Source organism: Sebastes umbrosus, chromosome 6 (assembly GCF_015220745.1).
Source record: "Sebastes umbrosus isolate fSebUmb1 chromosome 6, fSebUmb1.pri, whole genome shotgun sequence".
In the NCBI taxonomy this organism is placed as follows: domain Eukaryota; kingdom Metazoa; phylum Chordata; class Actinopteri; order Perciformes; family Sebastidae; genus Sebastes; species Sebastes umbrosus.
This window is the reverse complement of record NC_051274.1, coordinates 35,216,178-35,231,518: the sequence shown is the minus strand read 5'-3', so window position 1 is coordinate 35,231,518 and position 15,341 is coordinate 35,216,178. Positions and strand designations below refer to the sequence as shown.

Sequence of the window (15,341 nt, the reverse complement as noted above, 5' to 3'; positions counted from 1 at the left end):
AACTGACACAGTGATCAGTCATAGCTGGTTATTATTGATCAGAACTGACAGTAATCAGTCAGAGCTGGTTATTATTGATTCAGTGAGTTTTCTTGGTTTTCTTTCTGAGTCACGTTTTTAAATCTTCTGTTAAAATATGAACACATTTTCTAGGAATTTTTGGGGGGAGGTTTTACCGTCTGCAGCAGAGTAAAATTTTCTGACCTTTCTCATATCTACACTTGACCCCTGACCTCTCCATTTCCATGTAACTGTTTCAAATGTTCAAATCAAAAACAGTGATGACTGACATACATGCTTGAACTGCATGTGCCATGAGTCATGTGCACTAAAAGCTCAGTTTTTAAACATTTAGCTTCTTATCAAGTTTTCTGAGTTCACGTTAAATTGAAAGTGAAGAAGCAGAACTGGGGAAAAAAACTGCAGTGGGTGACCAAGACGTGCTGTTCGAGCGAGATAGCGTTATCTTCCATCAGGCAGCTTTCTGTAACCTGTTGCATTGTGTTCATCCTCTTCTCCCCCACTCTCCGGTTTCAGTGATGATATCTGATGACATTTAGCCCGCCTGCCCCTCTGCGTCCCACCGCCGGCTTCTTTACATTAATGGTAATGTCCTCGCAGCGTTTCGAAGGTAGGGAACACCCCAATAACTATTGCTGATGATTACACACATATGTGAATGAAACAGCTGATACAGCGAGCGATATTTGCATTCGTTTCCTAGGATCAGGTCGGCACACTCAACAGTAATCACATTCACATGCCGTTGCATTTCCTGTGACTTAACTTCCCCAAAAACAACGCATCACAGACAGGGAAACCTCACTGCAATGCAAACATGAACAGGTTGCAGGCAGAAGGGGGGGAATCCCTCTGGATATATGAGCAGATTGCACACGCTGTGACGGCCCCCTCACGGTGGCTTCATGTAAAGTGTCTGGACTTCCCCACTGCTCACAAACTGCCGATTCATTCTTACAAACCTACACACACAGAAGGAATCAGCCGTTTTTCTACTTGTGGAATAAAAGATAAGATGGCCCCGTGTGTGTGCACGCTGTGTAGCTCTAACTGCTCGTTAGCTTTTAAAGAAAACAGTAAATTACATGATTATGTGCGTGATTATAGCAAGACTGCAGGATTTATTGTAGGCGTGTAAAAGCATGTAAATCCTTCAGAGTCAATCGGGAACAAAAAAAAGCATGAAAGAAAACGGAAACTTTCAACAAGTCATTCAGAACGAGGGATGCACCGATACCACTTTGTTTCAGACCGAGTACAAGTACTTACATTTGGGTACTCTCCGATACCGAGTACCGATACGAGTACTTCTCTGTGCCAAAAGAGCCTCGTTAACAGCCAGCTGGAGGGTGTGAGCGCCACACGGCAGGCTGGGGAGTCCCGCATACGAGGCGGTGCGCCGCCACCGGCTGTAGATCGGCTTGGAAAGGCTCGGGGCGAAGTTGGCTTGCAGCTGCAGCTTTACAGCGCTCCCCGCCCGGACCTCGCCGCACCGTGACGGGGCCCCCTGCTCCCTGTGCGAGTGTCGACCGGGGCCCCAACCGCATCTTGCCGCGGCCCACGTTAGGGCGCCATGGGTCTGCGGTGATGTCTGCAACCCACCCGACCCGTCTTGAAACACAGACCAAGCAGTCTAACGCACGCGTGAGTCAGAGGGTGCAAGCAAAACCCCGTGGCACAATGAAAGTGAGGGCCGGTGCACGCCGGCTGAGGTGGGATCCCGGCCCAGCGGGGTCGGGCGCACCACCGGCCCGTCTCGCCCGCACCGTCGGGGAGGTGGAGCGTGAGGACCCGAAAGATGGTGATGAGAGGTTAACGTCACGCTGACGTAAAGTGGTATCGGAGCCGTTTTGCAAGTACGAGTACATGAGCACAGTATCGGTATCGGTGCATCCCTATTCAGAATATGAACCACACTCCTGCAATGAATTCATTCACATTTATGGCAACAAGCGGACAGTTCTACAGACCTGCAGCCAGTGCAGTTTGTAACAGAAATCATGTGACGACGGACGAGTCCAGAATAAACATTCAGTGTGCAGCAGTTCAAATTCCTTGAAGCCAAAGTGTCTTTTTGACAAACCTACATCAGGAATGTCAGTAAAGAAATTACTTTCATAAAACCGCAGCAGTGCATTTACCTTCTTTATATATTACTCCACACAGTCTGTACAGGTAAGACGAGTCCAACTGGTTCTCTCCTCCTCGACCTCGAAACATAAAATAGTTCAGCAGAAACTACAAAGTCCAGTGTTGGTGGTTAAAATCCAGCGTTCAGTCTCTTCTGTCAGTATTTGTTGATCCCAAATATCCGTACTCCGTGAAACTGAGGCAGCTTTGGGAGGATGACACTGAGGAGGGAGCTGGTGTTGATTAGAAAATGCGTGGCATCGTATTTTGTGTAGAAACTGGCGAGAATGTACCTGCAGAGAGAGATGAAGAAGAGTGTCAGCGTAGCATCGACATTTATACCGAAGCACCAAAAACATACACGACAAACTCTGAGTCTCAAACTCGTTACGCTTCACAACCAACTACACAAGCAACATATCAAAAATAAATAATATATAAATGAAGGACTTGATAAATGAATATGCCATTAAAAATAGCAAAATAATATTAAATATAAATGTAGTCATTAATTAATTGATAAAATGTGACATAAATTTATATTTCTGTTTTAATTTGCTTTTTTATTTTCCTTTGTATTAATTCACTTACTCTTCTGTTTAATTTCCACTTTTATTTATTTTTATTAATCTTTACATTTATTTATTTATTTTTGCATTTACACATCTGAAAAAAGATTCATCGACCTTCGCCGTCTCAAGAGACCTATCTCGTAGACAACATGTGATAATTTCATCTACTTCCTGTCTGCTCTGACGCAGCGTGAAAGGTTTGGCATAGTTTCAGTTTCTGTGACAGCTTGAAGAATTTATTGAGTTTAAACGTTGCAGCAGATATTCGTTGTCGGGAGTCTCCAGTTCACCGCCCGGGAGCGTTAACTTAGCAGCTACGATGCTGCGTTCACTGTCTCCAGTTCACCGCCCGAGAGTGTTAACTTAGCAGCTCCGATGCTGCGTTCACTGTCTCCAGTTCAGCGCCCGGGAGCGTTAACTTAGCAGCTACGATGCTGCGTTCACTGTCTCCAGTTCACCGTCCTGGAGCGTTAACTTAGCAGCTACGATGCTGCGTTCACTGTCTCCAGTTCACCGTCCGGGAGCGTTAACTTAGCAGCTACGATGCTGCGTGTAGTGTCGCGGACATGCAGCCACTTTCCCAGTAAAAGTCTCCACCGCACATTTAGTTTAGTTTAGCAGGTTGTCAGCTATGTGTCTGCCCGGATTAACTTTAGTGAGTGTCCAACAAACAGTGTGTGTGTTTGTGCTACGTTAGCAGCTCTAGCATTGCCGGAGGCTTCGTGCTCGCCGCCGCCACACGTAGTCTGTGTAACTTTAGTGAGTTTCCATCAGACCGTGTGTGTGTTGGTGGTGAGTGTGAGGTTGTTGGTGGTGTTCTAATTGTGATCGTAGGTGTAGCAGTGTGTGGACAGTTTATTTGTTGGTGAATAAATGCTACTAAACTACAACTCCTCCGCTCCGCTCAAGAGAGCCGGAGAGACCGGAGCCGACTTCCTGTATCCTGCAACTCCGGCTCCGCCTCTTAAGGTGGGCTGTTAAGGTGGACCAGCTTTTCTCCTTAAAGTGACGAGCCGCTCCTCCGAGCTGCTCAGCTTTTGAGTTCATTATTAACATTTCTTTTAACCGTTTTAACCGATAGCGTTAATCAGTTAAAATGCTTAATGTGGGTTAACGGTTAAACGGTTAATTATTAACATCCCTAGTGAGAACGTTTTCACCGTTTTGAGTACAACATCTGGGTACTTACAGTGTTCTGCATTTTCCATTCCTCTCAGTGTGAACACACTTATGCACTCCAAATAGCAAGTGTAAGTACGGAAGTACGCGTACTACGTACGAATTCTAGTTATTATTGTTAGAAAACGTACCAATTGAGACGCAGCGTCGGTCTTCACAGAGTGGCTTGATGGGCACAGCCCCAGAGAGCATACAGTATTATATTTATTTATATATATAATATTATATAGTAGTATAATATAATATCCCAGCCTCTCGTGATTATCATAGATAGATAGATAGTAACTTTATTGATCCCGATCTTTAACTGCATCACAGTGAGAGAGACACTGCAGACGACTTTTTACACTTACGTACAGAACAATCGGCGAGATGGTGAGGAATTTGCGTGACGACGTGAACTGGACGCCGTAGTCCATCTGTTCCCAGTGTGTGAGCAGGCGAGCTTTGCCCTGGTCTGGTGTCTCAAAGGGAGTTCCCTTCACTGTGTGTAGAAACAGGTACATCACCTGCAGAGGACACAGCACACAGAAGAGATGCACACTACTACTACTACTACTACTAGTACTAATAGTAGTACTAGTAGTAGTACTACTAGTACTACTACTAGTACTAGTAGTAGTAGTAGTAGTAGTAGTAGTACTACTGGTAGTACTACTAGTACTAGTGGTACTACTAGTAGCCACAGAGTAATAATGCTCAGACTGCAGGGCCGAGCGTTTTCACAGAGAAGTGGAACAAAGTGAACATTGTTTAGATTAAACAGGATTGTGATACTGATTTATAAATATTGGATAAAAACTGATGTGAGAGTTTATCGATGTTGTCGTCTAACTCTCGGAAGAAAGCGAATAACCATATTTCCCAAAATGTTGAACTATTCCTTTAACACATGGTAGTCGTGCTCATTGTGGTCTAATACTAGAGATACTACAGTATATAGGATAAATACCACAGTATAAACAGTATAGAAAGATATCTGTGGGTATCGTCACATGATAGATATCATCGTATTGCCCATCCCTGAACATAAAGCTCTGTGTCTCAGATGTGTAATAAACGCTGAATAATGAACCTCTCTAACTGACCAGGTTGTGGATGACGTTGGTGAGGGTCCAGACGAGCGGCACGGTGAAGAACGGGATGCTGAGCAGGACGATGTGCAGCACGACGGTCAGCAGCAGGTAGGTGAGCCATATTCCTCTGCTGTTCATCACCCTGGTGTTGGGGTTCACCTCGCTGTGAGCTACGCCCACATTCATCTTTAGACACAGGAGAGACCACAGGTCACAGGTCAGAGGTCAGAGGTCAGCTGGGACTCCAGATAATATCCAGCTCCTCTAACAGGATGTTAGCAGGAGGCTACGTCTCAACCCTCAGAGCCGTACACATGAAATTAACTTTCATTTATTACATAAAGTCATTTCAACAATGCAGAACTCTCTGCTTCTGGGCCACGTGGTGACGGTATCAGCTAGGGACGCACCGATACCAGTATCGGGTATCGGGTCCGATACTGTGCTCATGTACTCGTACTCGCAAAACGGCTCCGATACAACGACCGCGATACCACTTTACGGTGGTGCGCCCGACCCCGCTGGGCCGGGATCCCGCCTCAGCCGGCGCGCACCGACCCTCACTTTCATTGCGTCACAGGGTTTTGCTTGCACCCTCTGACTCAGGCGTGCGTTAGACTCCTTGGTCCGTGTTTCAAGACGGGTCGGGTGGGTTGCCGACATTGCTACAGACCCCTGGTACCTTTTTTACGTGGGCTGAGCCCCGATCTGGCGGCACGATGCGGTCGGGGAGCACTGAGGACAGTCCGCCGAGCAGGGAGCCCCGTCACGGTGCGGCGAGGTCCGGGCGGGGAGCGCTGTAAAGCTGCGGCCGCGAGCCACCTTCGCCCCGAGCCTTTCCAAGCCGACCTAGAGCCGGTGGCGGCGCACCGCCTCGTATGCGGGACTCCCCAGCCTGCCGTGTGTCGCTCACACCCTCCAGCTGGCTGTTAACGAGGCTCTTTAGGCACAGAGAAGTACTCGTATCGGAACTCGGTATCGGCGAGTACCCAAATGTAAGTACTTGTACTCGGTCTGAATGAAGTGGTATCGGTGCATCCCTAGTTTCTACCGACTGCTGCTTTAAGAGAATGTGAGCAGCTCTTCACTCCCGTAATCATCATGTTATTGACGCGGTGCCGTGGTGAAATATGAAGGAAGCATTGAAGCTCCTTTCCTTCGTATTTAGAGAATGTTAACTAGTTTTAATTATGAATGAATGAATGAATGAATTAATTAATCAATCTGTTTTTGTACGTGCTTATTGATCAGACTTACTTTGGACTGTCAGTCGATTAATCGATAAGTCGATCAACAGAAAACTAAACATTTACTAGTTCAGCTTTTCAACTATAAAATGTGCTTTTTAACTTTATATCTTTATATCATTATACATTTATAAATGTATAACTTTATATCTTTATATCATCATACATTTATAAATGTATAACTTTATATCTTTATATCATTATACATTTATAAATGTATAACTTTATATCTTTATATCATTATACATTTATAAATGTATAACTTTATATCTTTATATCATCATACATTTATAAATGTATAACTTTATATCATCATACATTTATAAATGTATAACTTTATATCTTTATATCTTTAATATTCTGCTGTTTGGGACATTGTAAGAGACAAAGTTATATATGAACTGTGGGGAGAAGACTCCGCCCGCCTGAGATGTTCTGGTTGACTAAACAAGGCTCCCCTCCTCCCTCAGTTAGTATGTAGCCGTTAGCATTCACTCACTAGCAGCTAGCAGCTAACAGCTAACAACAACAACGAAGCAGCAATAAACTTTAGTTCTGACGTATTAAACGAAAACATCCAGTAACCGTTAACATATAAATATATAAATATATAAACATCCTTCAACTGTTCAACTTTAAACGGCTCCATGTCCGCTGCTAAGCTAACAGCAGCTAACAGTTAGCAGCTAACAGCTAACTGCTAGCTGCTAGCTGTTAGCTGCTAGCTGCTAACTGTTAGCTGCTAGCTGCTAACTGTTAGCTGTTAGCTGTTAGCTGCTAGCTGCTAACTGTTAGCTGTTAGCTGTTAGCTGCTAGCTGCTAACTGTTAGCTGCTAACTGTTAGCTGTTAGCTGTTAGCTGTTAGCTGCTAGCTGCTAACTGTTAGCTGTTAGCTGTTAGCTGTTAGCTGCTAGCTGCTAACTGTTAGCTGTTAGCTGTTAGCTGCTAGCTGCTAACTGTTAGCTGTTAGCTGTTAGCTGCTAGCTGCTGTTGGCTGCTGTTGGCTGCTGTTAGCTGCTCTCTACAGGTTGATGCTAACGTCAGCTAACAGCTCAAAGCTATCTGGATCCGCTGCTGACTGAACCCGAGATGATGAAGATGTTAAATCATCTGTTGAATCGCTCCTCTCAGTATCTCATGTTTAAACTTCACATTTCTCCTGAGTCAACTTTACCTTCCTGCTGCCGCTCACCAGGAAATACCTTTAACCCCGCCCCCCTGAGGCTAACCCCGCCCCCTGACGCTAACCCCGCCCCCCCGGGTTAGGGCTGCTTCCTCTGCAGCAGCAGGCTGTAGAGTCAGTAGTCCAGCAGGTGACCTCCTCTGCAGCAGCGGGCTGTAGTGTCAGTAGTCCAGCAGGTGACCTCCTCTGCAGCAGGCTGTAGAGTCAGTAGTCCAGCAGGTGACCTCCTCTGCAGCAGGCTGTAGAGTCAGTAGTCCAGCAGGTGACCTCCTCTGCAGCAGGCTGTAGAGTCAGTAGTCCAGCAGGTGACCTCCTCTGCAGCAGGCTGTAGAGTCAGTAGTCCAGCAGGTGACCTCCTCTGCAGCAGCGGGCTGTAGTGTCAGTAGTCCAGCAGGTGACCTCCTCTGCAGCAGGCTGTAGAGTCAGTAGTCCAGCAGGTGACCTCCTCTGCAGCAGCGGGCTGTAGTGTCAGTAGTCCAGCAGGTGACCTCCTCTGCAGCAGCGGGCTGTAGAGTCAGTAGTCCAGCAGGTGACCTCCTCTGCAGCAGCGGGCTGTAGTGTCAGTAGTCCAGCAGGTGACCTCCTCTGCAGCAGGCTGTAGAGTCAGTAGTCCAGCAGGTGACCTCCTCTGCAGCAACGGGCTGTAGAGTCAGTAGTCCAGCAGGTGACCTCATCTGCAGCAGGCTGTAGAGTCAGTAGTCCAGCAGGTGACCTCCTCAGCAGCAGGCTGTAGAGTCAGTAGTCCAGCAGGTGACCTCCTCTGCAGCAGCGGGCTGTAGTGTCAGTAGTCCAGCAGGTGACCTCCTCTGCAGCAGGCTGTAGAGTCAGTAGTCCAGCAGGTGACCTCCTCTGCAGCAGGCTGTAGAGTCAGTAGTCCAGCAGGTGACCTCCTCTGCAGCAGGCTGTAGAGTCAGTAGTCCAGCAGGTGACCTCCTCTGCAGCAACGGGCTGTAGAGTCAGTAGTCCAGCAGGTGACCTCCTCTGCAGCAGCGGGCTGTAGAGTCAGTAGTCCAGCAGGTGACCTCCTCTGCAGCATCTGTACTCCCTTTGAGACACCAGACCAGGGCAAAGCTCGCCTGCTCTACATCTACATCAGTTAAATACACATTAATGCAGCAGAAATATGAATCCAGAAACATCAGACAGAATAGAAACAAACACTTTACTGTTGTATAAGTGCTTCTGCTGATATACTGCAGTATGGAGTATTTTCACAGTGTGGTATTAGTACTTTTACTTAAGTAAATGATCTGAATACTTCTTCCATCACTGGGTGTATTTCCTTCTCAGGTTTAATTAGACAAAAAAATGAAATGTAAACCTTCATAAATGACACCGTGTCATATTAAACAAGGTCGGCACACTGAGTAGTAATATAGTTTAGTGGTTGGTTCAGCAGTGGCTTGACAGCAGTGGTGAAAAGTACTTCCAGGACATGTCTGGTGACATTCTGTAGTTTTTATATTCGTATATACAAGTCAAAGCTTCCCACTGCGCCACAGAGCTCCTTTGTTGTCCAAAACTACTATTAAAAACACATCAATGGACCACTGTTGCACCGGGTGACACGTTACTTCATTACAGTGAACACGGGCACCAAAAAGCACCAAATCCTCATGTGGAAATAATCCCCATCAAATCTACTAGCTGGAGGAATGTTTGCTAACAGCTGTTTTAGGAAATAACTACTGAATCTTTTTACAAAAATAAACAAGACATCTATGAGCCATTTTTATAGATTCATCAGTAGGAATCAGTAGGAGTCAGTAGGAATCAGTAGGAGTCAGTGGGAATCAGTGGGAGTCAGTAGGAATCACTAGGAATCAGTAGGAGTCAGTAGGAATCACTAGGAGTCAGTGGGAGTCAGTAGGAATCAGTAGGAATCAGTAGGAGTCAGTAGGAATCACTAGGAGTCAGTGGGAGTCAGTAGGAATCAGTAGGAGTCAGTGGGAATCAGTAGGAATCAGTAGGAGTCAGTAGGAGTCAGTAGGAATCACTAGGAGTCAGTGGGAGTCAGTGGGAGTCAGTAGGAATCAGTAGGAGTCAGTGGGAATCAGTAGGAATCAGTAGGAGTCAGTGGGAATCAGTAGGAGTCAGTGGGAATCAGTGGGAATCAGTGGGAGTCAGTGGGAATCAGTGGGAGTCAGTGGGAGTCAGTGGGAATCAGTGGGAGTCAGTGGGAATCAGTGGGAGTCAGTGGGAATCAGTTGCGGACAGACCTGACAAAGCATGAATTCAGTCTTTTTTACAAATCGACATCACTATGTCGTTATTTCGGCATCATTTTGATCCGTTTATTGTATTATTATTATTATTATTATTATTATTATGATGTTGGATTCATCCCGCAGTAGCGAGGAGTGGCTGCTTAGATGCAGTCTGGAGGAAAGCCAGGCTAAAACCTGCTTCGTGCTTGGTGTGAATGTACAGTAAAACAATACGAAGCAACAACATAACGTAACTTAAACAAACTTAAACAACAGCACATGCACAACAACAGCACTATGTGATGAGACATTGAACCGCTGACACGCTCCCCAGAAAACAGAAACCCTGAACTGTTCTCCACCTTTTCATTCTGAAAGAGCAACGACCAATGAGGGAACTCCAACAGTCGGCCGACCAATCCTGTAACTTCATCACTCAGTGACAGACCTTCCTGTTTGTCGTGCAGACCGTCTGCAGCAGACTGCTTCCCTGTAGTGTGAGCGGTGTGTAGATAAATTAAATAAGGAAGTGACATCACTGCCCACAGATTACATGAGTGAGACGTCCTGAGGAACTGTAGTCTGCTGAGTCAGGTCAATTATTGACACACATTTTTATATATATTTATTATATATTGCACACCACTAAAACACACAAAATGATGACTCTTGGAAACTGTTGTTCACACTGTAAATATAGAAATGAATCCTGCCTCTCTGCATCTCTTTGACTTTACTCCTACACTTATTATTATATGTGAATGTTTTGAACACTAATATTTAAAATGTACCTGGGATTTTTGTCATGATGATGTGGTGATATCTTTACCTATTGTATGTCCTTTGGGTGTGTTTATATATATATATCTATATATATATAGATATATATTTATATCTATATATATGGGAGCAGTAGAGGTTGCAAACTATAAAAAATATTGCACAGGCATTTTTTATTTTTATTTTTATTTTTTTTATTGCACATATTGCATTGATTGAAGTATTGCACTTGTTTATTGCACTTTATGTGAGGGAGAGAGTGTTGTATGATTTATCTGTTTAAGAGTCTAATGGCCTGGGGGGGAAACTGTTCCTCAGTCTGCTGGTGAGAGTCCTCTTGGGGGGGTCCTGTAACTTCTACCAGAGGACAGGAGGGACAACAGGCTGTTGTTGGGGTGTGGTGTCCTTAATGACCCTCGGGGACTTCCTGAGACACCGCTGGGTGTTCAGCTCCTGCACGCTGGACAACTCGCAAAATTAAAAGGATAATAAAAACAATCAATAGACAGTAAAGTGCAGCATTCGATCCATTAAGAAAAGCATCCCCCCCCTTAAGTGATTTGTTAACAAGCAGTAGTGTTTTAAAGTCAGTTCTGAGACTTACTGGGAGCCGGTGTAGGAACTTAAGTACTGGAGAGATGTGATCAGTTCTTTGCAGCTGCATTTTGCCCCATCTGAAGCTGCTTGATGGTCTCTTTAGGTAGTCGGCCCGTGTAGAGGACCGTCGCAGTAATCGACTCTGCTCGAGATGAAAGCACGGATAAGTTTTCCCAGGTCATGCTTTGACATAAGACCTCTAAGTTTCGCTATGTTTTTAAGGTGGTAAAAAGCTGATTTGGTTATCGCTTTCACATGATTATTCAAGCTGAGATCACTGTCGATTAAAACACCCAGATTTTTTGACAGCATCCTTTGGCTTAAGTCCCTTTGTGTTCAGATGATTAACAATCTTAATTCTCTCTTCTTTCTTCCCAAATCAACATGAACAGGTGAATGTTGACGTGTGAAGCGCTTTAAGTGTTTGAAAGACTAGAAAAGGCACTTAAATGCAAGTCCATTTACCATTCCCTTTGTGTTTCATCACATCATTGTTATCTTTCCTTTCCTGTGAAGCACTTTGGAAAGTCTGCTTTCAGCTGCTGAATAAATCCTTGGGGCCATGATGATGACAGATGTGCTGACATCAGGGAGTTTTTACCCTCAGAGATGGAATGAGAGGTTGAATGAATTCTGGATATGAAGTCACTCGGAGAACAAACTTCCTTGTTGAACAACTTTACGCTAACACTCGCTGCTACTTCCCCTTTCCCCCGCCTTCCTTTTGTATTGAATTACTAGCAACATTGCACCATCAGAGTGTGTGAGGGAACTCTACAATAGACCGCACTGACGGGGAGGAAGTCTGCAGGAAGCTGTGGATCTCCGGAGAGCAGCAGGACTGTTTCAGGAAAGCACAGCTTCCTCCTCCTCTCACTATTTATCTGTCTGACTGTTGTTTTGGAATTTCATTCACAGAAAGCGCCGGTAACTTCCTGAAGTTCCTTCATGAGCTGTTTTCAGTGGAAGGAACAATGGGTACAAAAAAACACTGTGACAACATCTATGAACCACAAAACGACAGTGATGAAGAAAGGGTTTGAATATTAGATTTATTCTGCATAAAAAGGACATCAACTGATTTCAATAAATACCAATAAATAAATACAATAAATATGAATTGAATAAATATGTTAGATAATAATTCCATTGGAAATACATTCCATGTACACATGGGGAGGAACAAGAGTGGAAACACTGTTGTAGATATCAGCCAGTGGAGGCTGTATATGGAGGCTTTGATCAATGTGATCACACACACAGGATGCTCGTTCACGCTCTACATGCACCTCTGAGCCGAGCCCTCCGTGTGATGAGCCGGGTCGCCGACGGCAAAGACTCGAGCGGTGAAGATGGAGAAGGAGAAGAGTCTGTCCATGGTGTAGTGGCACAGCAGAGCCTCCTCCCAGAGGTCAACGGGCTGGATGTCTTCTTTCCTGCTGTTGGACTCCTGGAGACAAACAAGCATGAATCTTTAGTCCAGTTCTGATCTGATAAATGCTGCACAGACTTCTGAATTAACCTGTGACCTTTGTATTTCAGATCTTACCTTCTGGTGGTCCGTCCCTGACTTCTTGGACCTCACACATTTGCTCATGTCTTGGTGCAGTTTGTGCAGTTTGTTCGTCACTTTGATGACAGACTCCGAGCAGCTCTCGAACCCGGCGAGCCTCTCCACCGCAGACCTGTAGCTCGTCAGGACGTCCAGCATCTTCCCGAGACATGTCTGAGAAAGAGAGGAAGAATTAACTTGTTGAATTATGTCCCAATAGTTTCTCTACAGTCACAATAGACCGACACTAATGGGATGAATGTGCTGCTGCTCACCTCAGACTTCTGTTTCAGGGTCTCAGGGTCACACATGTCTTTGGCCTCCATCCAAACGAGTGCAGTGGTGAAATCTGTCACATCTTTGGATCCATTTCGTGCCTACAGACAAGGTCAGAGACAACGATGCATTATATAAAAAATAATAAACATAGCAAGAAATAAACACAGCAAATTGAATGTGAGTTAATGTTCATATTACTACTGTCCAAATATTTAGATAAATTGTATTTTAATGCCTTGGCAAAGAAAATAATAATACTATTGCTGGTAAGAAACATTTCAAAATGTGTTGACATTCATGCTCCGTGCTTGTAAAAGCATTACATGCATACAAAACACAATTTTGAGTGACCGAAAACTATTCCAGAGGCTTTATGGAAAAGTTATTTTAATGCTCGGACATTAATTGGGGAAAGGGCTTTTTGCATATTCTGAACCCTCAGCCTGGAATCTGCTCCAAAATGACCTGGAAATCAGGGAGCTGGTCTCATTAAACATGTTTAAATCTAAAGTGAAGCTTTAGAAGCAGACTCTATGGCATGCCAATGTTTTTAAAGTTAAAAAGTTCCTTTTTGTCCCTCATTAGTCTTTAGATAATTCTCTTTTAATGCAGATTTGAGTGCTTTTAGTGTTGTATTTTATCTCTATTTGTGTCTGCAGCTTTGTGTTCTTGCTGCTGACCCTCTTGGACAGGTCTCTCTTAGAAAAGAGGTTCTTAATCTCAATGGGACTAACCAGGTTAAATAAAAATAAAAATAAAAATAAAATACATTTCGAAAGTTTTGGAGGTGTATTTTGCATTAATAATTCCGAATAATCATAAAAAAAACCTAAAAAAACCCCACTTACCTCTATTGATACAGTGTGAGCGATGTCATTGAGCTCCAGAGAGCTCCTCCGCACGTCCACGCACGCATCGTGCACAGGCTGCCCGGCAGGAGCGCAGCAGGCGGCGGCGAAGAGCCAGAGGAGAGCAGCCAGAGTCCTGGAGCATACACACATCATGATGAGGATGATGATGAGGATGATGATGAGGATGATGGTGATGGTGATGATGGTGATGAGGATGATGGTGAGGATGATGGTGATGGTGATGGTGATGGTGATGATGGTGAGGATGATGGTGATGGTGATGGTGATGGTGATGATGGTGAGGATGATGGTGATGGTGATGATGGTGATGTTTGTTTCTGTTTGTTGCAGAGAGCTGGTAGAGTAGAGAGCTCGTCCTCCTCACAGTGTGACTGCTGGTCCTCCAGTCTGGTTGCTGGTTTTATAGGGATGAGGACCTGTCAGTCAGTCAGTCTGTGACGTAACGCGGTCTTCCAGGGTTTTCCTGCATCCTCAGGTGACAGGTGAGTTCATGTACAGTGCAAACAAATCTATATTCACCAGGAAGAACAACAGAGCAGGAAGAGGTCAGAATAATGACATCATCTTACATCATTGTTTGTTAAACAGAAAAGAGAAGAGTGGTGGAAGAAGAAATAACAGACAGGAATGATGTGAAATGAGTCAATTATTAAATAAAAGTCCAGTATTATCAGCATTAATGAAGGTACTTTCACAGTGTTATATAATATTATTCTGGTTTATCACCACATTATAAGTAATGAATTGGTATTCTGGATTGATAACACATTTATATTTTGATAAGGATAATTAATTTATATTTCTGTATGACAGATAAAAATAAAAATTATTATAGTGAGACAAATTTAGGAAATTTAATTAGAGTATATGTCTGGCTCAATAAGGAAGCTGGTTAATTATTAATGACTGATTTATGGAGAAGGGGGGGATTAAATTAGTTTGTTCTTCTCACTCCTTTTACAATATGTAAACTAAAGCATCAAGTGTTTGATCATTTCTTTTTCCTATGCTTTTCATTGTATGTAAATATTACTTCTCTCTGGCTGTCCACTTGTTGGTATGATCATTCTCTTTTTCTTTATTTCTTTATTTCTTTATTTCTTTTTTTGTATTCTACATGTTCGAAATAAATGTTGAAATGAAAATGAAACATTATACAGGTAAGAGCATTTTAATGTTGTTTAGATCCTCCTACTGGGTAGATTATAGTAGCACTGCATCATATCAGGATATCATGTTTTTATATGCAAAAAGCAACTAAATAAATGTAGTGGAGTAAAAAGTACATTTCCTTCTAGAAGTAGAAGGTAGCACAACATTTTTAAAAGACAGCTGAAAACCTTCTTCATTCATTTAACTTATAATTAATGTCATTCTTCTTATTTTTTTAAACACATTTTCTCATTTTATTATTCTTAATTGTCTCTGTTTATTTTTTTATTTCACCTATATATTTCAGCATCTTCTGTTGTATTTGTATCGTCTAATTTTATTATTTGATCCATCTGCCCTTGTTTGCATTTTCTTCTTTTTGTAAAGCACTTTGAGCTACATGTCTTATATGAAAAGTGCTCTACAAATAAAGTTATTTTATTATTATTATTATTATTAATAAATGGAAATATTCAAGTAAAATACAAGTATGT

General features: G+C 43.5%; 2 protein-coding genes across 4 annotated transcripts; both read right to left on the bottom strand.

Annotated features, from left to right (window-relative positions):
* Window positions 1-1,945: 1,945 nt before the first annotated feature.
* ormdl2 (ORMDL sphingolipid biosynthesis regulator 2) lies at window positions 1,946-7,531 on the bottom strand. 3 transcript variants are annotated; one of them, XM_037773290.1, is made up of 4 exons: window positions 7,400-7,531; window positions 4,991-5,164; window positions 4,256-4,411; window positions 1,947-2,444 (listed from the first exon to the last, which is right to left on the bottom strand). In XM_037773290.1, exons 2-4 carry the CDS (start codon window positions 5,162-5,164, stop codon window positions 2,250-2,252), a joined length of 525 nt encoding a protein of 174 aa, XP_037629218.1. In that variant the 5' UTR covers window positions 7,400-7,531; the 3' UTR covers window positions 1,947-2,249. The 3 variants fall into 3 exon arrangements, with proteins under 3 accessions (XP_037629220.1, XP_037629218.1, XP_037629219.1); XM_037773291.1 differs by lacking the exon at window positions 7,400-7,531 and adding an exon at window positions 7,265-7,286; XM_037773292.1 differs by lacking the exon at window positions 7,400-7,531 and having other exon boundaries at window positions 1,946-2,444; window positions 4,260-4,411.
* A 4,180-nt stretch (window positions 7,532-11,711) lies between these two features.
* On the bottom strand, window positions 11,712-13,849 carry LOC119490069. Its single transcript, XM_037773283.1, has 4 exons — window positions 13,672-13,849; window positions 12,820-12,921; window positions 12,542-12,718; window positions 11,712-12,442 (listed from the first exon to the last, which is right to left on the bottom strand). The coding sequence occupies exons 1-4, from the start codon at window positions 13,825-13,827 to the stop codon at window positions 12,272-12,274; spliced, it is 606 nt and encodes a 201-aa protein (XP_037629211.1). The 5' UTR covers window positions 13,828-13,849; the 3' UTR covers window positions 11,712-12,271.
* Between the last annotated feature and the right edge of the window lie 1,492 nt (window positions 13,850-15,341).